Source organism: Falco peregrinus, chromosome 6, assembly GCF_023634155.1.
Source record: "Falco peregrinus isolate bFalPer1 chromosome 6, bFalPer1.pri, whole genome shotgun sequence".
Taxonomy (NCBI): Eukaryota; Metazoa; Chordata; class Aves; order Falconiformes; family Falconidae; genus Falco; species Falco peregrinus.
Window position 1 is genome coordinate 27,249,390 of NC_073726.1, and position 27,323 is coordinate 27,276,712.

General features: G+C 39.1%; 1 protein-coding gene across 13 annotated transcripts in view; it reads right to left on the reverse strand.

Moving 5' to 3' along the window:
• Positions 1-5,463: 5,463 nt before the first annotated feature.
• Positions 5,464-27,323, reverse strand: part of CELF2 (CUGBP Elav-like family member 2) — a 375,972-nt gene continuing 354,112 nt past the window's right edge. For 8 of the 13 annotated variants that reach the window (XM_055807124.1, XM_013301333.3, XM_055807126.1 and 5 more), the window contains 5 exons: positions 25,379-25,510; positions 19,518-19,697; positions 16,527-16,670; positions 11,046-11,217; positions 5,464-9,756 (listed from right to left, as the gene is read on the reverse strand). In XM_055807124.1, the coding sequence (XP_055663099.1) occupies positions 11,090-11,217; positions 16,527-16,670; positions 19,518-19,697; positions 25,379-25,510 (584 nt within the window). In that variant the 3' untranslated portion in view covers positions 5,464-9,756; positions 11,046-11,089. Of the gene's footprint in view, positions 11,218-16,526; positions 16,671-19,517; positions 19,698-25,378; positions 25,511-27,323 lie in introns of all 13 variants that reach the window. The other 5 variants (XM_055807125.1, XM_055807123.1, XM_055807128.1 and 2 more) reach the window with 4 other exon arrangements.

The window sequence follows — 27,323 nt, forward strand, 5'->3', positions numbered from 1 at the left end:
GATAACACTGGAAAATAATGAAGAGGACTAGCAGTTATACAAAAGTGCTCTTAGTACAGTTGTAAGCAAGCTTTCAAGTCTAAGAACAGGCAAGCAGACCACACATGCAGGAACCTGGAGCACAAGACATCCGAGAGGGATTTAGGCATCCTAGAGAAACAACCCACAATAATTCTGCCAATATGTGGTTTTGTGGCTTTTGCACATTATTCTTTGCAAGGACTGACACATTCCCTGACTGTGTCATTCACATGAGTAGAGTAGGAATGGAACATTTAATTTCTGCAAGCTGCACTATTAGACTGGGTGTTGAAATAATGCATCTGGCTCTGGTACCCCAAATTTAGAAAGGATATCAGGAGAAGAAACCAAATATTAAAACAAAAGAAGGTTGCAGAAATAAAACACACAAATTATTCAGGGATTTAAAAAACACTACTGTATGTAGATGCTTCCAGAGCATGATATATTTATTTTATGAAAGGAAGGAATGAAAAGCAACTTAAGACCTGCTTACGAGTTCCTTTGGGGGGAAAATGGTAGATACAAAAGGGCTTTTTAAAGTAGCAGAACTGAGCAGAGCCAGAACCAACAGAGGAAACACCTGCAGAAGCGTGGGCAGGGACTCAGCAGATCACGTGCCTCTGGGAACTGGTGGCCTCTCACCCCACCTTGCAATAGCTTCAGATGAAGTTTGAAACCTTTTGGTTGCATATTTGTTAACTCAATCAAGTGTGGGGTGAGGGGGAAACTGTGTTGTCCTACATGTGAAAGGTGAGACCTGGTAATTTACTGGTTGCCTCTAACCCTCTACTCAAAGGCATGGAGCTGAAAAACGTACAGTTCAGGGAGCTGATAAACCCACTACTTTCTTTCCCATAGGACTAAATCTCTGGTCTTCCTTCTGATGCTTTCCAAAATCCCTCACTCCAACACCTCTGTAGCCATCACGCCATTGCACCACACAACGTAGGTGAGCCAAGAGTGAAGTTTTGCAAGCCATCAGCTGGAGGGACTGGAGATAATGCTGAAAATTTTGCATGGTGTGTTCTCAGAGAGGTTTCCGGGAGGGAAAATGCCAGCAAAACTTTGTACCAGAAGTTTTGCCTGCTTTCCAAACCAATGCTTTTGCTGAGATCTTGACAATTTATGCATGTCCTGTGAGCGAGATGTCCCTAGAGCAGCTCGGGGAGGCTGGGACATCACTCCCCGAAGTACCATCCCCAGGAACCAAGTCTCTAAGATCTAAATGCTTCTTTGTTTATGAAATAAAGTCCACCAGACCTATCGCCAATTGTTTATGCTAAAGAGCACACTTCCATTAATGTTAATGGTGCTTTGGAGCATAAATCCTTGCTAATTGATATAGGAATGTATCCCAGAAGAGTTTATTTTACTGCTGATTTAGCTGATAGATATAAATGTGTGAGAGGGAAATATTAGCATTCATGTAAAACAATTAGGTTATCAACAGGGGCGAATGATTCAGAAAATGACTGCAACTTCCCAGCTCCCTTTAATGGAAAAAAAAGAAAGTCTGCTAATGAGGAAAATCAGAGTGAATACAAATATGAGCTAATCATTGATATTACTTAATATTAGTGTTATATCAGCAGCTTCTGATAACCAGGGCTGGGTCTCCACCTGAGCTCTGTGGAGACGTGGGAGGGACAGGATGACCATCCTGCTGTCCACCAAGGTCATTCCTCTCCATGGCCTCTCTGGTGGAGCAGTCTTTGGGGCTTAAAAGTCTAACAAACCTGGCCATTGCAAGTTGAGATCAATAACAGTTGCTAAATATGTATGAATAGAGGAGAATGATACAAGCAGCGGATAGATTTCCACAATTTAATATTTTTCAGTTCTTTTTTAGATAATATAGTGGCATATGAAAAGTGAGGCAGTAATGTAGTTCAAAAGGAAAAAAGAAAGCAACCCCCACCACTCTCCTGGACCTTTCTGCCAAAGGCTGACATTATCGAAAGTCTGCTAAATACAAGAAGTACGGGCATTTCCATAAAAATCTGGTTGTTCGAAACTTACAATTTTGTGGCAAATGTACAGCCAGTGAAGGAATAAATTTTTCAGTGTGCTCAACAGTTTTAGCTATTCAATTCCCATTCATGAGTTTTGATGTGAAAATGTTTTCCTAAGAGAAGGCTCGGATACAGTTAATGTATAGTAAGCCACACATCTTCCTCAAAAAACATGCCTTGACCTCCAGTGTTGAGTCTGTGACTTTGAGCATACAGGATTTCAGTTTTTGATTCTAAACCTATCTAGAATCAGGAGGAAAAAAAGTCACATACCAAGAAGAAGTATAGTCTTGTTTGTGGAAGTAATATAATATCTTTTCTTTACATTTTCTGATTCACACATTTCGGCTATTTCTTAGTTTTGGTGCCAAAGCAAGCACATTTGCTTTTGCAAGCACAGAAGATAGAAATTTATGCATTTCAGTATCTTTTCCTGCAAGTCACTGAATGGTAAGACTTTTTCTCCCCACAGACTTCAGTAAGCCTGATTTTCAACTTTTCCATTATTAATGAAATAGCAAGTGAATTATATAACATTTGCCCGGGCATGGTTAAAGACCATGTACCCAGTAAGATTTCATATAACAAAAAGCGCCCAACCCTAGAAACATGTTGGCTTTTTTTTTTCCATTTAATGCTCATAAAATTTTACAGACAACAGAATCCTTTCTTAAGCTTTATTTAAGAAATTGAATACTATTATAGTTCAATATATATAAGACACATCCAGTATTGTGTTCCTGATAGCAAGTGCATAGATTTTGTTAAGATATCATTTTTATATTTCAATTTTTTTATATTTGTTACTCAGTAGCACGTTTCATGATCACACGAAGGGATATTCCCAGTGATTTTGCTAAGAGCATGAGAGAAAAAACAGAACACAGCAAAGTAGTGAAACTACAACAGAGATGAGGAACAAAAACAATCAGGCAAACTATCAGTACAGTCGATTCCTGATAAGTGAATAATCTGATTGCTTGGTCACAATGCTTTATTCACTTATCAGGAATGATTCACACTACATTTTGTTAAACTGTTTTCCTTAGCCTAATACCTAAGAGTCACACTGGGCAAAGGCACACACACTCTGGCAGGCTATTCTTTAATCAGCAAGTCTTGTGACAGTTTGGTAATTTCCCATGGCGATACACATATAGCTAACAAAGAGACATTTTGCTAACACTGCAAGGTGCCTTACATAATTGAAATTAAAAGCATGCATTTAAGCAGGACAAACTGTTCAGCTGCATTGCTTTAAGGAACTCATTTTTCCCCATTGTTGAAATAAAATAAATAAAAAAAGAGAGAAAGAAAAAAAAGAAAAACCTGTATCTTTCAGCCCTGAGTATTTAAAAGAAATCCAACTGGAGTATAAGTCTTTTTTCTTTTTTCTTTTTTTTCAGTTGTATTTTTGGAAGAAAAGACCCTTCACAAAGCTCTAGTTTCTTTCCGAAGACCAAGTTTGGGAGGGGAATAAAAAAAAGAAAAAAAACAAAGCAGCCACAGCAACCTAAAAAGCCCCAAGAGCAATTCTGATTCACCATTCATGCAAGTCAAGACTTACTTAACTGAATCCACTGGTGTCAAAATTATCCAAATCAGGATCATAAGCTCTAGAGGTACCAAAGACCCAGGACATAGTCTGACCATCAGTTTCTGCTTTCCAGCCTGGGCTGTCCACTACAGGATTTTGTGGTTTTTAGATTAAACTTAAGAGTTGCTTGGACCCCTGACCAACAGACCCTGCAAGGTGATGTGAGCTTATCTGGGACTCTAGACTCATCACTTCCTTGCCTTCCATGGAAACGGAAAGTGAAAAAGCAAAAAAAAACCAACCCCACAACAAAACCAAAAAAAGCAAAAAAAAAAAAAAAAGCCTTAAAAAATACTTAAAAAATATATATATATCGAGCAATAACAAACAGGCCAACTCACAAGCCACCAGAAAATTTCAAAACTCTTCCAAACGCAGGAGCCAACATCGCTGCTGTCACCACACGGAAACACGCAGTGCACCATGACCTCGTAGGACGTTACTTGAGGGGGGCTGTGTGTGTGTGAGCCAAAGCCAGAGTGCCAGAAAGACCAGGGGAGAGGAGACAAGAGGGAGGAGTGTCGTTTGGGTCTCATAAGAGCACTTTTAAGTGGTCTTCGATTCCTGAGCATCACAGAAAGTGGGACAAAGGAAAGGGATGGGGGCGTATGGCTTGAATTCCAGAGAGCACTCACCAGTGCTTCTCTCTCCTCCTTGGGTTTGGTTTGGTTGGTTTTGGTTCCCCCTCCCCCCTCCAAATTGTAAGGTTTGTATCTGCCATCAGGAGAGAAGAGAGACTTTTTGTAAACCAGAACAACATAGATTTTTCTTTCGCAGCTTTTATTTCATTGTGGTAGACACCGGTTGGGGGAGAGCAGAGAGATTCCTTGTGAGGAAGAAAAAAATTATAGGAAATGAAAGAATTAAAAAAAAGCTAAAAGCCAACTGTAAAAAATAATGAGAAAAAAAGCACTATGGTATTTCTTGTGTCCCTTTTGAGATTTGTGTAATACTATTAGCCAATGCTGAGAATGATCTGCTTTGTAAGCCCACAGCAAAAATATCACCTGTTTGAACAACAGGGGATCTTTTTTCCATCAGTTTTTTATTTATTTATTCACTTCCAGTGGCTTTAATAGAAAGTCTTCCTGTGCTCACCCGGATTTTATTTTATTTTTAAAATTATTTTAGGTACAACTGCACAAAGCAAGCTCAATCACCTGGTAGGCCTGTGCAGGCTCTCACAGCCCTAGTTAAGATGTGATTAGTTTCTAAGGAGAGTTTGACTAATACCATATGCCATCAGATTACTGTGCAGTTTGGAAGAAATCCCAAGGCTATACCCTCCTTTTCTTGACTGTTTCATATGCTTCTGCAAAGTAGCGGCAGAGTATTATCTTCTTTTTTTTTTTTTAACTACTAGGAAGAATTGATCTCCATAATCCAAGTTTTCCAGACTGACTGAAATGTCACAGAAAAAAAACTCAAACCCAAACCCAACCTTTTCAGGTGGCTTCTGTGTGTTTGTGTTCAGAAGCTTTTGCATTTAGAAGGCTAACAAAAGCTACTTTCTATATGACTTTGCAGGAAACTCATTTAAAATGCTTCCTGCTCAGATAGATCATCCAAGTGATAAGGCATGACTAGGGGAAGGAAGAGAGGAAAAAAAAAACCAACTCAAAATCAAAGAAACCGTATCATGTCTAAAATGTACAAATCCTCTTTTGCCCCCCAATCAGATATTCACTTAGGTGGAATCGACTGTATCTTTTGTACACAACCAACAAATAGAGAAAAAAAAAAACAGGCACGTGAAACAGTGAGGTGTGTAGATGTATTACCAACACAGAATGACCACCAACAATACAACACACAAAGTAGAGAGACGAGTATTAGGAAAATGGTTTAATATTGGAGACAGAAGCAAAAAACTGCATCACACAATAACATACGTTACAAAAATAAGTCTGACTGTTTCAACTACACGGTTATGTTCACAATGAGGACAGAAGAATCAGAAAAAACTCTGATCTAAACAGCAAAAAAGCAAACCCCTAACGTTTTAACTAATACATTTATCCACGCAAAGTGACCGAGTACTCCTAATTCTAATTACCTTATTGTGTAACTGCACGATACAGAATAAAAAGTGAAACTTACCGCTTTTGTTAAGACAAAATTCTAAACACTAGATATAAGCAAAGGGAAAAAAAGAAATCAAGCCAAAGTTTTGAATTCTCTAAACAAAACCAACTCTCTTTCTACCGTCCAGAAATCAAACTTGAAAATCAGTCATGATCGAGGGGGCCCACGAGAGTAAGCCACAAAAATTTCCATTTGTTTTTTTAATCTCCAGTATAAAAAGTTCCACTGGTACAAAATGCGTAAGTACAATCAAGTTGTAGAAATAGGAAAGCCTGCTTTTTTTTTTTGCCTTTTTTTGTTCTTTTTTTTTTTTTTGGCTCAAATTCCATCAAACAACAAAATCCAAATGCATCAATAAAACAGAAACAATACTCAAATGGTCTTACAGTTTCCACTAGATTGCATTAACTTTGGCTTTTCTCAGACAATACTTAAAAACTAGTTTGTAATTCTAAACAAAATGATAGTATTATTAATCTACAAACAACAATTCTCACAGCACAAAAAAAACACAAATACATAGGTTCGGGTTTTTTTTGGTTTTTTTTTTTTTTTTTGTATGACATTATCCAAAAAGGTAATGAAACTACAGGATATTTTTTTCCTTTTGTTAATTAGCACTTAAGATAATAAAAACAGAAACAGTAAAATGATTCCAGAGTAGCACAAGCCAAGGAACTGTAACCCCTATGGTGAAAGAAAGATGAACTTGTTACTCCTTTGAGGACTGCCATTTCATTGCAATTAGCTAATTTGTTTGAAAAAACAACTAGTCTAGTCTTTTGATTAGAATTTTGTAAAGCAATTTCCCTTGTTTTTCTTCCTCTCTTATTAGGCCCTTGCACCCTTGCAGCTTTTTCCTTTCAGTATTTTGAAAGAGAACTGGTAGATAATTTGTCTCCAAGGAGGTGTATGTTTGGATTTTTTGGTTTTTTACTTGATTTTCATTTTGGTTTTAATTTTTTTTTTCCTCAAGATAGACAGTTTTCTCAGCAATGACCCATCTCAGTTGCCTGGAAGTACAGAAACATTCCTCCTTTCCCACGGCTAAACCAAGGTCCTGTGTAGCGTAATTCGGGGCAGCCTGATGCCGAGTTACACTGCCTGAGGACCAAAGGCATCAGCACTCCCACTAACCAGACTGGTAAACCCGCAGGACACACTAGGGCATCTAAAAAAGCTTTGGAAATTTATACGGTGGGAACAATGAGAAAAATTAGTGAAACAGTCTAAACAATCCAAATGATGATCTCATATTATATATATAGATGCACATATATATAATATAACGTACGTGAGATGATACTTTGAATATGCAAAATTGCTGCAAGTAGTACAAAATAGCCCTCAAAGGGTGTAGGAAGGCCCCAGCAGTAGTAAAAACATGTGAGAAAAGTATAGATCATTTATTTATAAGTGCATGTGCTATAAGAAGGAAACTTTTTTGCATCACTAGAGGCTAGTCCTTTCCATCCCAGGGCTCTACATAAAGAAGCATTTAAGTTGGGGATGAGAGACAAGAGTGCACCAGCTGATGTTGTTCATATAGGGCTTTGTTTTTAATTTTAGGCGGCTTCGAATATAATCAGCTAGAAATAGAAAGTGGAAGAAGGTATGGCACTTTATCATCAGTCGCAGGTACTGCTGCTCACACACATTGGATTGGCAATGAATTCTCTACACCGGTAGCAAAGAACCGAATTTGATTGTTGATCACTACTTGTGCGGTAGAAATGCAATCTAATCAGACTTACAAGGCAGTGAAAAGGGCTACCAGCATCTCTTTTCTGGTTCCTTACACAGAGCTTCCTCCAGCAAACACCCACATCAGTCACATATATATTCCCATGGACTACGTGTATGAGTAAAGTTACTCCTCTCTGTACAAGTGTCTGCAGGAGTAAGCCAATATATTGCCGTCACAAATAATGGCAGATAACACCAAACATTACAGTGTATGTAAACTTTATCCATAAAAAGTAGTTTAACTGCAGTGCACACTGAATTTTCACCCAGGAAGATCTAGTGCATCTGATTTAAGCAAAAGTTCATTTATTTAAATTACAAAAATATTTTTTTTTCTCCTCAAGGTTTTCAAATGGTGGATTTACCACTCCTGTCTGGGAGTGGCTCACACAATAGATAATTAAAGAATTGTTTTCTTTTTCTTTTGTTTTATTAATACTGAATAGCATATTCCAGCAGCATATTAAAAGCTCTTTAAGAAAGACAAAATCCCCAAAATCTAAAAATGAAAACCCACAAGTTAATTACGGTTTTAAATAATTTTAGTTATAGATACAGAAGAAATTTAGACAGCAGTAAAATATTTTTGTCCTTCAGATCTGCCCTGTGCATTGTTCTGATTTCAACCATGTATTAAATAAACCACAAAAAACTAAGTATATATATATTTATAGATATAGATATATATATAAAAATAAACAGCAAAATGGTGAATGTATAAAAGGTATTAACACTCAAGACAGCTCTGGGTGGAAAGGGTTAAAAGTTCAAAACTTTCTCACCTTAGAGGTTTCCATACAATATGAAGAAAATACATAGTGAGGTTTGCTTTCACAGCATTGATGTGTGCAGAGTGGTTAAAAAAGTGAAACATGGGCACTTATACAATGTTTTACAAAAAACATCAAAGAGAAATAACAAACAATAACAATTTCAGGCAACAAGACCACAGGATAGCAAGTTAACAAACTTTTTAACCTCTTTTTTCTTTAAATATTAGGGATTTATACAAAACACATAATAAAATACCCATGTTATCAAATTACTTCACACAAGAAACACACTGAAGCTCTAGGAAGAAAGTACCTTTGGAATTTGGCACTATAGTTTCACTGATTTTTTTTTTTCTTTAAAAGAAAAACCGATCACATTTTGCTGAACACAAACACATCTAAATTGTTCACAATAAAAAAATGACATCAATGCGTCACAAGCCAACACAAACTTATTCTGGAATATTTTTTCATTTTTCACATGAAATTCTTTTTTTTTTTTTTAAGCAAACAACTTTTTTTTGTTTTTTTTTTGAATCTTGTTTTTGTTCTTGTTGTTCAAGTAAACCAATTTTAAACTCGTCTTTTATAAACATAGAACACTTAAGACCATAAGACTCATGATGAAACCACAACTTAATTCACAGAAGCACCAACGTAACACATTTTACAGTAACCTTTCTTCTGTACATTGAAACAGTATAAAATATAGGTAATTTCATGTGCATTAAACCATGGATTGTCTAACTGTGAGTCAGTTCAGCAAAAGGTGACACAAGTAGGTAGCATTTGCCCTAAAACAGGGTAAATATTTTCTTATACTAATCTACAAAAAGTGGTTCTATATATATACTTTAATGAGAAAGTGAGCCACCTAAAATGGCCTTATCAAAAAACTTTACACTGCCTGAAAAATGTAAAAACTATTACAGACCTCTAGAGACTTAAAATCAGACAGTTTTATTTCTCAAACTGTTTTGGAAGTAGTCTGTTAGAAACCAACATTCTGTGCCTCTGGACACATATTGCTATTGTCACCAGTGACCAGGCAGAATGCCAATCCCTGTATAATACTTTCAAGTCTGTTTTTTTTTTATTTTTTTTTTTACGAAATGAAAAAAAAAACAAACCAACAACCAAAAAACAAAAAAACAAACCAAACCAAAAAACCCAAACAAAAAAACCCAAAGAAAAAAGAAAACTAAAAAAGGAAAGAAAGAAAAAACATTTTGCCACAGGTTGTTTTTAAATCCTATCATTAATTTATCTAATAATAAATTTCAGTCTTGCATGAATGCAGCAATGTTTTTTCACATTGACTTCCCAGAATTCATAGCTAGATGAGGTCACATGCAAATTTCAAAGGTCAAACTAGATCAAAGGTCAGTAGGAGAACCAAATATGATGTGAGGTCAGAAAGACATCAGAAACAATGACGGGACGATGAAACTTTTTTTTTTTTTTTGAGACGCCACAGGGACATGCTAGGCAAACGATGGGCTAACGGGCATGGAGATGTCTAGGGAAAAAACAAGGAAGAGGAAAAAAAGTTACACAGAATCTATGCAGCACAAACAAAATCACTTTTATGGGTGCAGGAGAAAACTAATGCAAATCTTTTATCAGTAGAGTCTATGAGCCGTTCACATAATTTGCATTAACTTACAATACTTGTCAACAAGAGCACAATGGAACCCCAAAAGGATCCATCTGAAAGAAGTCAGAGAGAATGGATTCCTCTTTGGGGAGGAAAGAGAGGAAAGAACCAGTTTCTACAAATGTAACAGAAAGGGATGGGGGGCGGGGAAGGAGGAAGGCCAGACAACTGAACTTTAAACTAGGTAATGGAAACTACGAACAAAATAACCAGACAAATACAAACAAGAGGATAAAAGCATGAACTGTAAAGGGTGTAGGGTTCGACAGTGAAAAAGTGCCCATTCTTGGCACAATTACTCTAGAGGCTACTTCAAAGGATCTAGCTAGCATAGAGAGCTGCTCTTTAGGTATCCAATAAGTTAACAATAGGCAATAAATAAATTCCATTATTTCTGAGGCAGTAAAAATTTTGTATAAAAATAGAAATGCTTTTTACAAATAAAATTTACAGGCCTGTGGCTTTCTTTTTTTATTATTATTAAATTTATCTCTCAAGAAACATCAAGTATTGTCACTCATTTTATTTTTTTTATTTTAAACCCTGTAGCTTTAGAAACAGATCTCTAAATCTTTTTTACATTAATCCTTTCCAAAAAAACAAGAACTTAAAAAAAAGTGAAATATAAAGACGACCAGTGTAAAATCAGACTAATATACAAGACGTTGATTTGAACCAAAAAAAAATCAAATCTATTAAAAATAAATTAAAAAAAAAAGTTGATGTAGTGGAAAGACTTGTTTCAATTTTTGTTGCAAAATAAGTGCTTCAACTGGCATGAGGCCATTTTGTTTAACCTATAAACTGCTGGTGCCACCCTGGTAAAATACAATCCATCCATAGAAAACAACTTTTATTGTGTGCTAATGGCACCAGGGTTCACAGAGTTAAATTGCACATTGTGTGTGTGTGTGTTGCTTTGAATTTCAAGATGTTTATTTTTGTTTCAAAAAGGAGATAAATTATGCTGCAAAACAAAATACAGTAACACAACTCAGTAATTACTTGGCAAGGAACTGGGAGCCAAGTGTAATAAGGACAAGTGGGGAAATGGAAGTGGTAACTGTAAAAATAACTGTCTCTTGGTGAAGGTTGGCTCTATGTTCTTTCTTAACCCCCCTGCAGAGGACAGGTTTGCTCATGGGACTTACCCTAAGAAAGCTAAAATAAGAGCAGTAAGCATCTGGGGTTAAGATCAGTAAGGTTTGCTGTCATTTTTGGAGCGTTTCAGCTGAACCTTCAAGCGTTTCATGCCAATCTGAAAGCCGTTCATAGCCTGGATAGCAGCTTGTGCAGAGACTGGATTGTCATAGCTAACAAAACCTACGAGACACAGAATGGAGGTGGGAGAGAAAGCGAACTATAGGTTAGAACAAATGTCAGAAGGCGTTTTGTTAGGATTCTATTATTACTATTTGACACATTTACCTCACCTTCAATTAGTTCTTTGATCACACTTCGTATCCCATTTCCTCTCCCATTTCCTTTACCTTCCCCTTTACCTCCATAACATTTCTTTACTAGCTCAGATGCAGTTGGCCACTTTTGGTGCAATGCAGTTTTCAATCTGTTATTTATCTACCTACCTTAGAGACTGAAGATATTTACTACCGCGACACTTTGCAGTGTAATATCTATATACCTCCCAGCCTATTAGGAAGTACTATTAGGCCAGTCTGCAGGTGTGAAGCTGAAACAGAAAGCTTGGTTACGTGAAAACAAAACCCTTGCACACATGAGTGTGAGCCCATGTGCATTGGTTCTGTGCGCTAGGAAACACTCACCTCCTCGGGCTTAGCTTAGGACACTTGCAACATTAATATTTTCTATTCTTCCAGTTCAAGATCTCAAGGTACATTAAATGTTAATTAATTCAGCCTCTTGGTCCCCAAAGGGGTATGCAGGCATCTAAACTAAGCAGTATCATAAAGACAACGGCAGGGCCTGACGAGAACTCCAGGTCTCCTCGGCTGCGAGCACTAACTAGGGGAATAATGCTTGCTTGGGTAATTCAGAATGGCTGGCCTGGCTCAGCTTTCTTTTCCCCTGGAGACTAAAAATGCTCTGTTCATAATGGACTCAAATCTCCCTGATTCTGGAAGCTCAAAATTCATTTTCATATCTGGGCCTCCCACTTGTAATTGCAATGCTCGCCTAACTGCTGCTCTGCCTCAGCTCTGGCTAATTACTACTGTACTCAGCCTGCTATTATGCATCTGCTTTGAAATGCTCCCTCTTCTTTCCACTTGAATTTGCCTTAACACATATCCCTTCACTCTGTTAAAGCATGGATCCCACACACTTTGTTTTCAGTTCTAACACACAGGCTTCTCAGTGCCTCTCTTCTACCAGCTTTCTTCATTTGGGCTTAGCGCCTGCATACTTCTCTGATTCATAACCTGTTTCTACCATCATTTTAGCCTATTCTTTTATGACTCTTGCTTATGTGCACTGCTGCCCTCTCCCACCTTCATTATCAGAAGGATATATTTTCCTCATTGTAAAGAAAAAAAACTCTTATCCATTCATCTGGTGCTTGTCCATCTGCTCTCCTTCACAGACCATCCCTATGGTTTCACCTTAAATCAGCTTCACCAAACTATTAACTCAAGACTTTTCTTTGACAATTCAGGCTAAGTTCTGTTCCTTCCACTCAAAACCACCTCTCATGTAAATCTCTGCAGACCTTCCCCTGGCCAAAGCCAATATGCTCTATTCATGTTGTTCTACGGTTGACTATTTGTTACCTCCTCAAGGGAAATAAATGTTCCTCTATACCTTCCTTGGTTTTAGTAACTTGTCACTTCCTCGCTTTCTCCACTAGATCATTTCCTCTTACTGTTACTGCCATATCCTGAGAAGCTTCACCACTCTCTTCCTTGCCCCTATTTTCTTCTAGGAGATCTCATCTGTTCACATGTCAGCACTGAACTCCTGTGCCTGCTTCTATCAGTTCACAGATCTCAGCCTTGATCTCTAGCATTGCCTCAGAGATAGAACACAGATCTACCATGAGTTGGGAGGCAGCTGGAGCACCTTCCAGGCAGGTGCTCCACAACTGAGATGTAGCTACTGTCAGTTACTTGGACAATTCAGCATTTTCCTCTACAGCTTTCCTGACCTTCACTTTGTTCTCTTAAGTGCATTCAGGACAGTCTTCTGCTATGAACTTCTCAACACCTTAGTTCCTTTTCTTCTGAGCTACTTTTATTCACCTGAAAATTAAGCAACTGATCTAAACTAGCCATTTAGATGGCATCTGTGAATGGTGAATAAAAAGAAGCAAGCACACCCACCATTCATGTCACCAGTTTAGACACCTCCACTGCTGACAGAAGAACAACTAGTTCAGGCTACCCTTACCTTCAAGGGGGATAAGACAAGTCACCTCATTCTATGTCTTTTTATTAGCTTCCTTGACTCAGCCACAAATTCAAACGTACAACCCCTGTGCTGCATCGATGGCACCAGCCGTGTTCATTCAGTTGTTATTCAGATCCACAATTTGTCTCTTCATGCAGAATGCTATATCTACATTAGCCTGTCACGCTTTCATCTTCTCCCTTATCGAGAACCTTCATTCGTAAAGCTTACAGAGGAATCTGCCATTCTCTCCCTTTATTTATCTTTTTCTGATTGCACCCATTCATCAATTTTTGTCTGAATTTTAAACTGCAGGTTACATGAGGATGGGTCGGTGTTTCTTATCAATTTTCAAAGACCCTGTCATGACAATTCTGATTTTTGTTTTATATCTCTATGTATGTCTATAATCAAGAAAAATATTTTTAATCATTCAAGTAGCAATTTTGCTATGAGGCAGACTGCATTTCTGTGCTGATGTCATTGGGTCCCCCCTCCCCTGCTTCACTTCTACATCTCTCACTTCTGTTACTCTAAGGTTTATGAAAGGCAAGAGGTAAGCTTGAAAAGTGAAACCCTTTGTCTGCTGAACCAACGAGAGCTCATGAGAACTCACTGAAGAGCACTTTCAGGCATGAACAGACTGTCCTGTCATTCTCATCACCATTTAATCTTTTGAGCAATCATTTGAGGTGGACAAGAAAGCAAATAAAGCCAAAGTCCATTTTCTGCAAAGAGAAGTAGTTTTTCATTTTGAGAAGCAGTTACATAAAAGTTCATCACTCTCTATCACTACGCTGCGACTCACACAGAATGCACCTTGCCTTCCCAATCCTGCCAGTGGACAGCCTTGGTCAATCTTTTCACCTTTTTGGTGTTCAACCTGTCCTCATCTGTAAGTTGACTTCCTCCTCCTTTGGGCCGGAGATTGGAAACTACAGAGTAGAAAGTACCAAGCATGTGCAAAACACAGATACTATTACTACTACTACAAGGGGGAAAAAAAGACCAAACCAACCAAACAAAAAACCCAAACTGTACCAAGAACAATGACCATTAATGATACAGGAGAGAAATGGGTTCTTCAGATGTATTATTGTGCTAGTTTTTGGATGGTAGGACAGAGAAAAAATAAAGCTTTTAAAACCACAAATATGAGACCAAAAGAACAAATAGATGATTCTTGCTAATAAAGCTGAGGAGGTACACATAAAGTATGCTAGTATGTTAAACTAGCAGGGTTAATTCTGGCTTTGCCTATGACTAGCAGCATCACCAAGTAGTCACCTACTGAATCAGAAAATCTCAACTTCCCCTGCCACTGCAGTTCTTTTTGTTTTTAAAGCAGAACTCTCTCACTGCTGGCAGAATATCTGGGGAGGAAGAATGAGAAATTGAAATGTTAGTGACAGCTGACTAATGCCAAAAAGACAGAGGACTCCTTCATCCGTTGGGTGTTGACCCCTCCATTTTCCCTCTAATAAGATAACCTCGGTACATTGCTCGAAGTTAGGTAATTGTGTCCCACAAATCCAGACAGATGTGTCACCAGGTGAGAAAAGAGTAAAAGGAAACCCACAAAAAGCAAGTGTGGGAAGCGCGCTGATGAATTGAGCCGCCTGCCCAAACTAATCTACATTCTTTCAGCAGTCACCATAATTGCTGCATTTCGATTAATGCAGCTTGATTTGACATTTCATCAAGATTCTGGAGACCTCAACAAAGATTCTGTCACCCCAACATACTAACTGAACTGGCTCCAGATCAATAGGGAGCTATTCAAACTGGCAACAGCCTCAGGGACTGTTTTAACTCATTGCAGAAACAAGCTGGACTATATTAGTCTAGATATGAACAATTTTTTGTCAAGCTTAAAGAGGTCAATGCTTCAAAAATGAGCTGAAAGACTACGCAAGAATGCAGCAAGAACGTCACACCCTTTCTCTGAAGCAAATTAACTTTCTGGGTGCCCAAAGGGTTCACCTTCAGGTGAAAAATACTCAGATTGTGGCAAGGCTTGGATTCCAGTGCAGTAGGTGTTTCTGAGTAACTTGATGAATGCTCCTCGTCTTTGGGTACTGTCTAGATAAATTCAAGCCCTTTCAAGATGGATTGAAGCCCAACAGTTGTGGGGCCCGTGAATGGCCCTAGCAGAGAGAAATCCTTAGACACATGTTAACAAACCCTAGATTTTTTTAAAAAGTAATTCTATGCAAGCTAAGAAACATTTATAATAGTTAATGGGGACACCAGAATTAAGGGATGGTTCTGGGCAAAGAGCAACACTTTGGTTCAAAGGAGTTTTGGAAACCAGGGGGTTGTTAGTTACTCTTTTGTCATACGTATAGCTGTGTTCCTTTACTCTGGGAAAGAACCGTCACTTTTAAGGAAGCTCCAATATTTTAGGTCAAAACTTATAAACCTTATCTTTAAGAGATTCTTTCCTCCCCCTAGACCCCTCTTATGTCTTGCATAAGACAACAATTATTAGACCAATGCACTAAACAAATTGCCCCTCACATTTGGCACTCCACTTCAGCAAAGCACTGACCTGGCACATCTACACTATCCCAAAGACATCAGCCCACTTAAACAACCGGAGAACTTGTTTTATATCAACATATCATCATCTTCTCTGCTGTGATCTAATGTTCTGGCAGCTTAGTGTTCTCTGGGAAACTTGACACTGATCTTGTGAGGCTTCCTTCATCCCTGTGCTAAGGTAAAGGGAGATGCTACCTTCCGTAATGCACCAGAGTCTGCCCGCCACAGCTGAAGCTGCAGATCTAGGCATCAACTGTCTGCAAAGCGATCTGAACTACATGTACAGAACATTCAATCACTAATTGCAAAATCTTGTGCTTAATTCAGAAGAAAGAACTTCCTGAAATGTAGAAGTAATGGGTTAAACATAGAGCATTTTTAAGTGGCTTAGCTATACAATAGAGAATAATTAGGTATCCATAATAAGGCAGTTTAATAGTATACTAAACGACATTCCCCCACATAGGGTGTAATTAGTTTCATGCACTTGACACATTCATGCGAGATGTCAGACTGGAAGATTATTACTGTTTTTTCATATCCAATTTTTAGTTAGAAGTAGTTTGTCTGTGCATCTTCCTGCTCATTTGAGGATTAACAGTCCATTATTTTTGGAATGAATTTCCAGTATGACATTTCTCACATTGCTGTTAATTCTCTTTCCTGGCCCCTTTTCAGTACAGTGCATGTGGGTTTTACTATTTGATTTATTAAATTTGACATACCAAAGCACTTGCTCAGATTGGTCTGTTTGTCAATGAAGACTTTAGCAGAGATAACATTTCCAAAAGGCATGAACATCTGCAGAATGTCCTGGTCTCCAAACTCCTGGGGGAGATGGTAAATAAAGAGGTTTGCCCCTTCCGGACCTTTAGGGGGAGGAAAAAAAAAAACAAAACCAAATATGAAAACAGCTATTAAAAGTGCTGTATTTAATCTATTTTTCCATAATACTTACTGATGGTGATGGCCAGAAAACATTTCACTTTCCAACTTTGAAGTAACAAAAGCAAATGGATCATCAAAGGAACAGAGCTGAAATGCAGCTCTTTAGAGCATCCTATCTTGAAAAGTGTTTACCTGATAACTCTGCTACAGAAGTTAAACTGCTGCCTCTTCAATTTATACGAGTGCCTTTCAGTATAATTAGGGTTAGGAAAACAGGTACACAATGTATTGCTCTCTCACAATACCTCAAGCACTGCACAAGGAGTCCTCTGCTGCCTCAAACACTTCCATGGGTTTGTCGGTTTAATTCCAATTGCAGGAAGTTATGGAATTGCAATAAGCCAAGCTCAGACTTGAGTATCACAGATTTGAACTTAAAGGGCAGGAAATTGGTGGAAGTGGGAATAAAAAGGGTAAGACAAAGCAAACCTTGTGACTTGGAAATCAGTGAAGTTGGAGAGAGAAAAAGATACTCAGAATTAAATTTGTACTGAATCATGACAAAATGACAGCTTTTTTTTTTTTTTCTTAAATAAAAATTCCACACGGAAAGATGTCTCCTAGAAGAAACTCTGTAAAGTACGTCTTTTTAAAAAGTTCAAAATAAAGTAGCTGGGTTGAAATTAAAGTGGTTTTAGACAAAGTTGAGTTTGCAAAGAAAGGTGCAAACTCGAAAGTGCTTTGAGTATTTTTCTTACAGCCAAAAAGTGAGATGCACATTATTAGTGCTGTTGGTTTGAACAATCATCCTAGCACTAATAGGTTATTTTTTTTCCCTAGCTCAATTTCTCCTTTACAATAGCATACTGGAGATGAGCAATGGATGCCTGGAAGAACATGATGAATGATGGAGCCAGACATGTGGCCTTCCCATGCAAACACCAGGAGTGGAAGTGGTACAGCAAGGGAACAAACATTGCCGGTAAAAAAAAAACATCTACAGTAACCTGTTTAAGTATTCCCTTGCTTTTAATGGAACCTAAGTGTGCCTCAGATGTGATGTCCTTGGTTTTCTGGAGAGGAAGAGGAAAGCACGCATCAGATTTGTGGAATACTGTCTGCAACAGTCACAGCAGCTCACCTCTCCCATACCAAAGAACCAGGCTGGCTGCTCTCTCTCAGCCTGAAGAAAAAGGTTGCAATGTTTGTCCAAAAGAAGGGGATAAATGGATTGGGGGAGGGGAGGAAGTTTTTAAAAAGAAAAACTTTTTGGATGTGAAAACAAATAAAGGAAACAAATTGCCACCCAGAACTTACTTCTTCCCGCAAGGAAACTGTCTTTCCCAGAAAGCAGTATTTCTTAAAACAGTAAGAAAAAACTTATTAAACAGTATTTTAGAGAAGAGGCATGAGGCAGTTCACTGTGTTTCAGCATTTAATATCTATATAGCATTTTTCTCTAGTACTTGTTTATCTTCAACCACTCCAGACTCTTCACCATTCCCTCAGAAGTTATGTGAAGAGACAAAACATTGTTGTCAGTATTCAGTGATGGGATTTTCTCACTTTAACTTAACCCCTTACTAACAGATACGAGACATATAACTAAAAGGCCTATTTTATAAGGGACGCTGCCAATTCATAATAATAAAAAGCAAGCCTACACTTGGTATGAATGTTCATAAACACAAACAAATTGAAATAGTTGGAAAAAAATCAATGTGTCCTCCACTCTGTGACACCAAACAAACAATTTCTTTCTGGTGTGAAATAATCAATTGTCACTGACCAAAGGGAGTGAGCTGAAAGATAAATGCAGAGAACACAAAAACATAAGGGAAAAAAAAGTTTATTAAAAAATCCTTTCACTTTAAATAATCCAAGCTGTTAGCAGTAAATGAAGAATTCAGAGAAAATATACATTTTAACTCCAGTGTCCCTATACAATAGCCAGCTGGGGGAATGCCAAGTTTGTCTTCCTAGGAAACGCATCCCATAACAGTACAAGATACTATTTTACAAGGGGATAAAAAAATTTCTCTTGAGGATATTATACTAGGTTTCTTTCCAAAGCTTAGCTCTGGCAAGAACAGCAATGACAACATAGATACAATCTTAGAAAGCATGCGATATTTTCCTGTCCTTCTAGAATCAGCTGGAAATTAGGATAAGAGAAAGCAACAAAACCAGAAACAAACCCCAAAATGCCTGGGAAGTGTGCAGAGGAACAGGAGAGGGGAAAAGGGTAACCTCATTTTCCTAAACATCTTGTAATTAGTATTCATTTATTCTTAGCAGTAACTTCCTGAGGTTTATTCGCTGTCGGTGTGGGGAGAGGGGGTAATCATTCACTTAGTTGCTTCCCCGCAAGACCTACAATTAAGCAAAGAACCACTCAAAGTGAAAACGGATCTTGTCATTAACTCAAAACCTCAAACCTAATCAGATTAACTCCATTATCACAAAAACGGAAAGCAGAAGAGAAAACGGCAGCCATAAAGGGGTGATTTTTGTTACCAGTGCCTTTTTATGCGGTCATTGCTAAATGCTTTTATATAAGAAGGGTTGGTCAGTAAAGTGTAACTTGTAGGACAGATGGTTAAAGAAGGATCTGCATTAGAGGTCAAAGAGGGTAACAATACTGATGAGGAGAAAACTTGGGGGGGTGGGTGGGGTGGGGCGGGGGTTGCGGGGAATAATCAAAAATTAGGCTACTGGAGGTCCTTCATTAAGCCTCCAGGAAGAAACGAACCCACGCCATCACTTTTGCTTGGCCGAACGCAGGTTGCTTGGCCACAGTGCTTGCTCCAGCGGCAGCAGGTGCTTACCTTCCTTCTGGCTGCCCGCAGCGCTTTGCTGCTGCAACAAGCTCTGGCTGTACAGGGTGGGCAGCGCGGCGGCAGCGTACTGCTGGATCCCTGAGTAGGCCTGGGTGAGTGCGTCCATCGTACCGGCCGTACCATTCGTCAAGCCTGTTGCGCCGAGTCCTCCGTTCAGGGCCGCCATACCTGAGAGCATTTGAGCAACTTTACAAAAAACCCAACAATAGAGAAAAGAAATTGCACTTGTTCATTAGTGCTTTCCGAAAGTCGTTGGTATTATATGACACTGACAATGACAGCAGTGCATGCAGCTTGGCACTTCACCAAATGGGACTGAAAACAAAGAAAACACGACTCTGGCGTCAGGATCACTGTTAGCACAACGGTGGCACAGTCAAACGGACTTGCATGCAGCCTGCTACTGGCAAGTACTACAGCTCGATGCTCCTGCCAGCCTCTCTGCCCACCCTCCTCAACACCTCTGCTCCTGCTGAGGGTATCTGAAGCTGGGAGAGTGGGACGTGTTTGACCTGTGTCCTTGCAAGCTGGCCACTGGGAAAAAAACGTCTGCGAGGAAGGCTGCTCCTTCTGACGAGCACCTTAAGCCACAGGCCATGACCACACCGTATCAGAAGCATTACGCTTAGACAGTTAGCAGAGAATCCTGATTAACAGCATTTAGAAATAACCCTCTGTATAATTATGGAATTCGTCCCTTAGGTTTGTGGGAGGAAGATGGGCTGCGATGCTCTACGCTTCCACCCTCCTTCTCCAGTTACTCCAGAAGAGATGAACAGCAGCACACCTAGAGTGACTAAAAATGCTTCCCTCAGAATAGGTATCTTTCACGAAGAAACAAAAGCATCTGGTTCTAGCAATGCCTCTCTTCTCACTGGAAGCAGAGTCACTTCTTTTTTTTTCTTTACAGTGATTCTACATCCTGATAAATAACAGATTAATTTAACTGGGATGACTGCCAAAGAGGAAATTTCAGACTGGATTGCTAGCTGTGTGGAAAATGGCATCCCTCATCCATGCAAATAGTGTGATCTGCAAAAAAAGTGTTACCACTCTGACTCGATGGCAGACAAAATCCTGGGCTACAGCCTCTCCCTGTTGGCTTCTATTCCTCATCACGCCTCCTGAATAAGCCATGTTGAAGTTAGCAGTGTTAACACTTCCCCCCCCCCCCCCCCCCCCCCGAAATTCTAGAAAAAGTGAATTTTCTCTTAGAGCTACAGCCTCTTTGGCAGTTGAAGGGGTGGCAGAGTTCCAAGCCCTGCTCATCACCCACACCTCTGACTTGTGTCAACTAGAGCAGTAAGTGCTCAACAGGACTGAAAGTTGGGCCAGGGAGTTTTCTGCACAACTAGCTGCTCTGTGCTCCCCAGCTTTTAGGTGAACAGCTCACAAACAATTTAGAAGGGCTTAATCAGGCCCCTTGAAGTACAGATCAGTCACAAGAAAACTGAGGCACCCAGAACCACCAGCGACCGTTTCTTAGACATTGACTGCTTGGTGTTTGGGTTGGCAAAATGATAGGTGAAGAGATGACTGGTAGAGCCATATTAAGACCAAAAAGCTAAGAACATTGAAGAGAAAGAGAGGGCTTAATTTCAGAGCAGTAATAAGGGTTGATATGTAAATTGGAGAAAAGTGAGGAAATTAAGCAGAGGACACTTTACAGAGAATTAACAATGAAATCTATTAGACCAGGAAACAATCTTCAAGGGAAGTGGCATAATCTTATCACATGAGTAATTTAGAGATAGAACGAATACTGCAAGGAATTATCCTGCATTGACAGAGGAGGATAAAGATGCTGACCCACTACTTTTCTTCCATCTCTTATGTAGATTCGAAAAGTGTATTCCTATGAGTCTTGGATAATCAGGACAATTGCTCAAGTGGCACCTTTCTGGCACCACCAGAGTCTGTGCCAATTAAGAGAATTGTACTGCATAAATTATACCTTTTGATATTACTATAATTTGTGTGACTGAACACTTGACAGAGATGTGATATTCTTAGCCTTTCCTTAATAAAATGTCTCGCACTTTGAAGATTTCTCTTTCCCCTTCACCCCACTTCAGAGCATCACTGTATCCTGATAGGAGAAACTGGCTGCCACTACTTTGAACAAAAACCTCTGCCAGAGCACAGGAGAGCAGATCTTTGATGTATAATAGTTCCAGCTATAGAACAAAAAGTTGCAAACCAACATAGCTTGTGGAGCATCTTATACCTAAAAGATAGGACATTTTGAATAATAGTAATAGTAATAAAGAGCAATAGCATAATAATAGCAACAGCAATAACGATAATAATAATAATTTGATCCTGAGCCTGACCATAACCTACTCTGATGTTTTTGTACTTAGGTTTGTGTCATTGCTTCCATGGGTGTATACACAGCTCTGGTTAAAGTAAAGGCTCCTGATGAAGCAGCTTCTACTTCTATTATAGGGTTGAAACAACTTGATAACAGAGGAAGCATTAGGATAACGTTATCTTTTGTGAGTCATCGGCCTGTTAGATAAACATGCTTTGTGCTGCAGTGGACAGCATCCTCCCCCTTGTTTCACCTAGACTCATTAAGCCCCTTCCCACCCAACAATTTCAGGTTAGCAAACAGCCAGGCAGCCCCAGCTGGCTGCATCGCTTCTGGGAAGGGCACGGCCACGGCTACCACAGCGCACGTGTCTAAAACACTTCCTTCCTGAGCAAAACAGATATACAGAAAGCTCTCAGAATGTTTTCTCTTCTCCTTTTTTACATTTTTATGAAATCTGCAAGGTCCAGCTGCAATTACATATCTCTTCCATCTCTTTATTATCTCCACCAATGCACTTCAGTCTGATATTGAACTCTGGTCCCTTCTTCACTTCTGTTAAATAACCTTCTAGAGTCTCTCATCTATGGCCTTCTCCTTTTTTGAGTTACTCTACATAATACAGAAGTGACAATGCTTGGCAAGTCCAAAGGTCTCTCCAAGTGCTTTCCAAGCACCTTCAAATCTGTCACAAATAGTTTTATCTCTATTTTACAGATGTAAATACGGGGGCAGAAAGGGTAAGTGGCTGCCCTGGGTTCACACACAAATACTGTGTCGTAGCTGTTCGGTATCCTGGATCCATGGCTGTCTTTGTTAATTGCAAAGAATCTCTAATTCCTTCTTTATTCATTATTCCTCATTATTCACAATTCTGTTTGTTAGTTACATTATTTAAATTTAAGTGCCCAAAGGAGACAGTCTAATGTTTTGTCATTTAAGGTTTTAGATGCTTCAAGCACAACTGAGAGAAGACTGGGTGAATCCCCACATGTATGTACAACTGTTGCCACACCCTTGGAAATAGTTAAACTTACCATACTCTACTCTCTTTAATTTTTAAGGCCTCTAGACATCTTTCTACAATGCTTCTCTCTACAATGAGAGCACTACCACTCTCCACAGCCCAGCTTCTTTACTTTGGACCCAGCAAACAGATAGAGGACTCCTAGTGAGCTCAGCCTGGAAGGCACTGTCCCTGTGGTTCTCACATACAGAGCAGGACATGGCACCAGAAGAGTACCTCTTCCAACACCTCTGTGTAAATCAATGCCTAAGCCCAGTGCTACCCTCTCATTCATTTTTGGGTTAAGCTCCGCTTGACTTGCACTTTGGATCACTCTTGTTATATCCCCAATTAGAAGCATATCATTCAATTCCAGCTTCTCTGCACAGTTACTTCAGGAACCTCCATGACCAATTAATGTTTTTTACTGGAGTGCTTATGACCATGGCATAGTGGGAAACATTTGACTTATTGAACATGAGGCTTCCTGAAGGTTCCTAAAGAGGTCTGAGTGTGAATAACTGGATTAGACATGGTCACTAGAAAAAGCACTGGCTTGTAATTAAAATAGACAGGGGAGGTGGTTTTGAACAATGCTTCTCTATCATTAGCATCACAGGTACCTGAAATTGATAATCAATGTCACTCTTTTGAGAGAAACAGTGCCACAACAATGTGTTGTGTTGTGTTGTGTTGTGGGGAAGCAGTTTCCCGTCTTTAGATCTCTTTCATATGTATATACATAGACAGACATAACAACGTACATTTTGTGAGTGCTATACACATACAGATATTCCAGGCACACATGCCTTTGTCCATAAAAACATCCATGAAGAAGATTTGGGACTGAAGCCACTGTTGGTACAAGTCCACGGAAGTAAGGTAGCTTAAAACACACTGAAATTTGGTACTAGCTTGTAACTATGTCATTAATACTTCAAATGACACATGCAGGTAAATTTGCACACACATCACCTCAAAATACTTGCTGAGAAAACGTAAACTCTTTGCTTGTAGTCTAACAAGGTGTGTTAAAAGAAGTGCAACAGAATGGTTCCCACACAATGTCAAGAGCTCACAGATGATTCACTCTTGCTCAGTCTTGATGAAAGGGACATTATCTTGGAGTGCTCCAGTGTGCCTTGGTTCTTAGTACTTGTGGGAGGGAAGGAGCAGGATGCCATACTCTGCTTTTGATATTGTGACTTCTTATAAACCAAGTAAACCAGATCGTCTGTTTATCAGGAAAGGACATTTAATGATTTCTTACTTGTGACAGGGTAGCTCTCTTACTACGGGAGTTCATGAGAGGAGATAAATTAGCTCTTCATGCATGCCATTTCCAGTGGCTTGCTGTAATACTAATGTAATAATAAGACAGGAAACTAACATCTACTGGTTTGGAACATAATTTTTTTTTTAAGTTGCTCTTGAGTCATATTTACTATGAGGTTGTTTGTGTGAAATATGCATGTCCTTGCCAGAAGCAAGACCTGTTTTACACAAGACCCCATGCAACCACTCAACATTGCTACATGGACATCCATAAGCCCCCTTCCTTCCCAACTCCCAACAATGACAACCAGAGATCACAGAACAAAAAGATTGTGTGAGCAGCCAAGTAACAGTGACAAAAAGGACATCATGCAGAGCATCAGAGTGAGCAAGAGATACTGAGGAGGACATCCATTCCTGGGGGTACATTATGATAGGTCATGGACTGGCAATGACCAAATAAGATTCCTTGCATTGCAAAAGGAAATGCAAGGAGCAACAGCAGCTAAAAAAAAGGGAAGGGGAAATGCAGCTGGACAAATCTCTTCCATTGCAGGCAAAGGTGAAGTCATCATAGCAGAAAAAAATTAAAACAAAAAAAATAAAATCCTTCTTCTTCAGGAAAATCTTGACCAAGGCTAAGAACAAGAAAGAATGTTCTAACATCTACCGGCACCTAGTTAGCTGGAGATGCCAGGGTTTGTTTAAGATGTCATAGGATAGGTGTGCATGCTCTGGTATTACAGGTGACTAACTGCATCATTCTCTTACACTTGCCAATTAAAAGCCAAAGACTTGCCTTCATTTTTTAAGTATGTTGCTCTCAATTCAATTTGATAATTCCTACAGACATTTTAAAAGGACTGCCTCTGTGGCAAACATCTTTCTTATCACTACATTTCTGAGTGAGGTTTTGTACTTTGGGGCGATACACCTGTTGTCAGACTCCCTAAATGAACCAGGAACCTCTCCTATAACCTAGATAACCCAACTACCTCGCCGCATTTCTTTTACCTTCCATACACCCTGCAAGAAAAGGTGTCTTTGTGCAGGGACCCAAGGGACTTCACTTTGCAGAGCAAACTATGTGAAACTGAAAGACTCCAGAACTGCATAAATACCATGAATGCAACTAGATCAGCTTGACTCCCTTATTTTGTACATAGATTAAAAATAATCATATCATCGCTTTACAATTGATAGTTTTTGTGGCATTATTGGGGAAGGCTGTCCACCACAGCAATAAATACTCACTGTTTACGGTACCTGCTAGTGCATTAATATTATTCAGTCCAACAGTGGCTCCAGCCAATCCTTGGAGAGTACCCAGAGAAGTCAAAGAATTCATGGCCGCACCAGCTGTGGAATTAGCAGTTGATGCAGCCACTGAAATAAAAAAAAAAAAAAAAAAAAAAAAAAAAAAGCAAGGCAAAATTAAGGCCATGTTTTGCTTATTTTAGCTGATCACAAACCAGCTTACAATAATGCTGAGTACAACAGGGCTACTGGCAAGAAAAGGAAGAAAAGAAAATGAGACCAATAGATCAACCTTGTTCAGGATATTAACGGTATGATTGCTCATGCAAATTGTTGATGAGTCTTGCACTGCAGAGACTGGATCACAACATTTAGCACTGTGCTATTTGCAATCATAATACAAAAACATTAAGTATGGGATCAGTCGCTTTCTCAAAAGTCTGTCAATCAACCTAGCATCCCAGGCTGCTCAGCTAACCAGGTTACTGATATATTGCTACATTTTAAATTCCATCATTTAAGAAAAAAATAGAATTACTCACAGTAATTTTGTCAGAGAACAGCTTTCTGTTCTGAGCCCCAAGTGCTCTAAGAGAAATTTTAATTATTCTAAGTGAGACACTATGCCATTATGCCTCTGCTCCAGGACACTATGAACAACATTTAAAGACCTGAAGTTTACAAAAATAAGAATGACCGTCCAAATACAAAATGTAACTACTATCCATTTTATTGCAAGCATTTAGCCTGGCCTTTGTACGTAACTTGTCATGTACATGCACCCCATAAATGCTACTATACGCATCCCCAAAAGAGGGGTAGTAGAGGCTTAGGTGGGGAAAAGGTCCTTGCTGCTACAGTGCCAAAGGAATGATGAAGGTGGATCAGATGAATCCACCTAAACTACATGCTTAGGAAGAGAAAGAGACTCACTCTCTTGTCATAGGAAAGTAATAAAGCACCTTAGAAAGAGCTGTCATTTAGGATAGGGTGGATGAACTAGAAATGCATGTCTTTCTCATAGATGGGCTTTGAATAACCAGTGTAGATTAAAAACTTAATTTACAGGTAGGTAAAGTTATACCAGATGAATCACAATCATAAAAGCTGCAGAAGCAATTAGGTTTTTAGCTTGTCTCCTGAGCCCTACTTTAGTGCATCAATCATAAAGACTCTCTTCCTTTATAAAGTTACATTATCTTCCGAAAAGTGAACATTTAAAGCCAGGGTTTTGTTGATGATTTACTGGAGGCACATTATGTCAACACCACGCTTTTTTGCTCTTATTCATTACCTAGCTATGAAATGGTTAAGACACTTTTGTCTTGATGCTGTTTTGAGCTATTGAACACACCAGATTACTCAGTCAACCCTCAAGAAAGTGAAGTCTCTACAGCTGGCAAGATCCAGTAAGGAAAGTAGGAGGAAACTTTTTCACTCCTGTGGGTAAAACTTCAAGCTCTAACCTACAAACAGCCCACCTTTTCCACCTTAAGACCCACAGAAGACAAGTCTTTGCACTCATGAGGCCTCAAAGTACAAAAGACTCTCCTTGTATGGGTGGGGGGAGATGTCCAGACTCTGTGAGGCATTCATTGTCCCCACTTCCCTAGCATCTGAATTGTTAACTTGAATAGTTTTATACGTTGCAGACAGAAGCAGCTTTGATTATTCAAATTCTCTCCACAAAGCAATAAGAAGCCAATAAACATCCTTGATTAAAAAAAAAAAAGGTAATCAAAAAACCAAAGTAAAACCCCATTTTTTTCAGATAATGTGGGCACCATCAGAGAAGAGAGGAAAAAATCTAAGTGAATGAATGTCAGTGAATTCCCTGTGACCAACACTGCTCCACGCCTCTGCTCATGTTCATTAGCCAATCATTCAAATGGAGTATATAAACCTCAGATCTGAAGGATCTGATTAGTTTTGACTGGGCTGA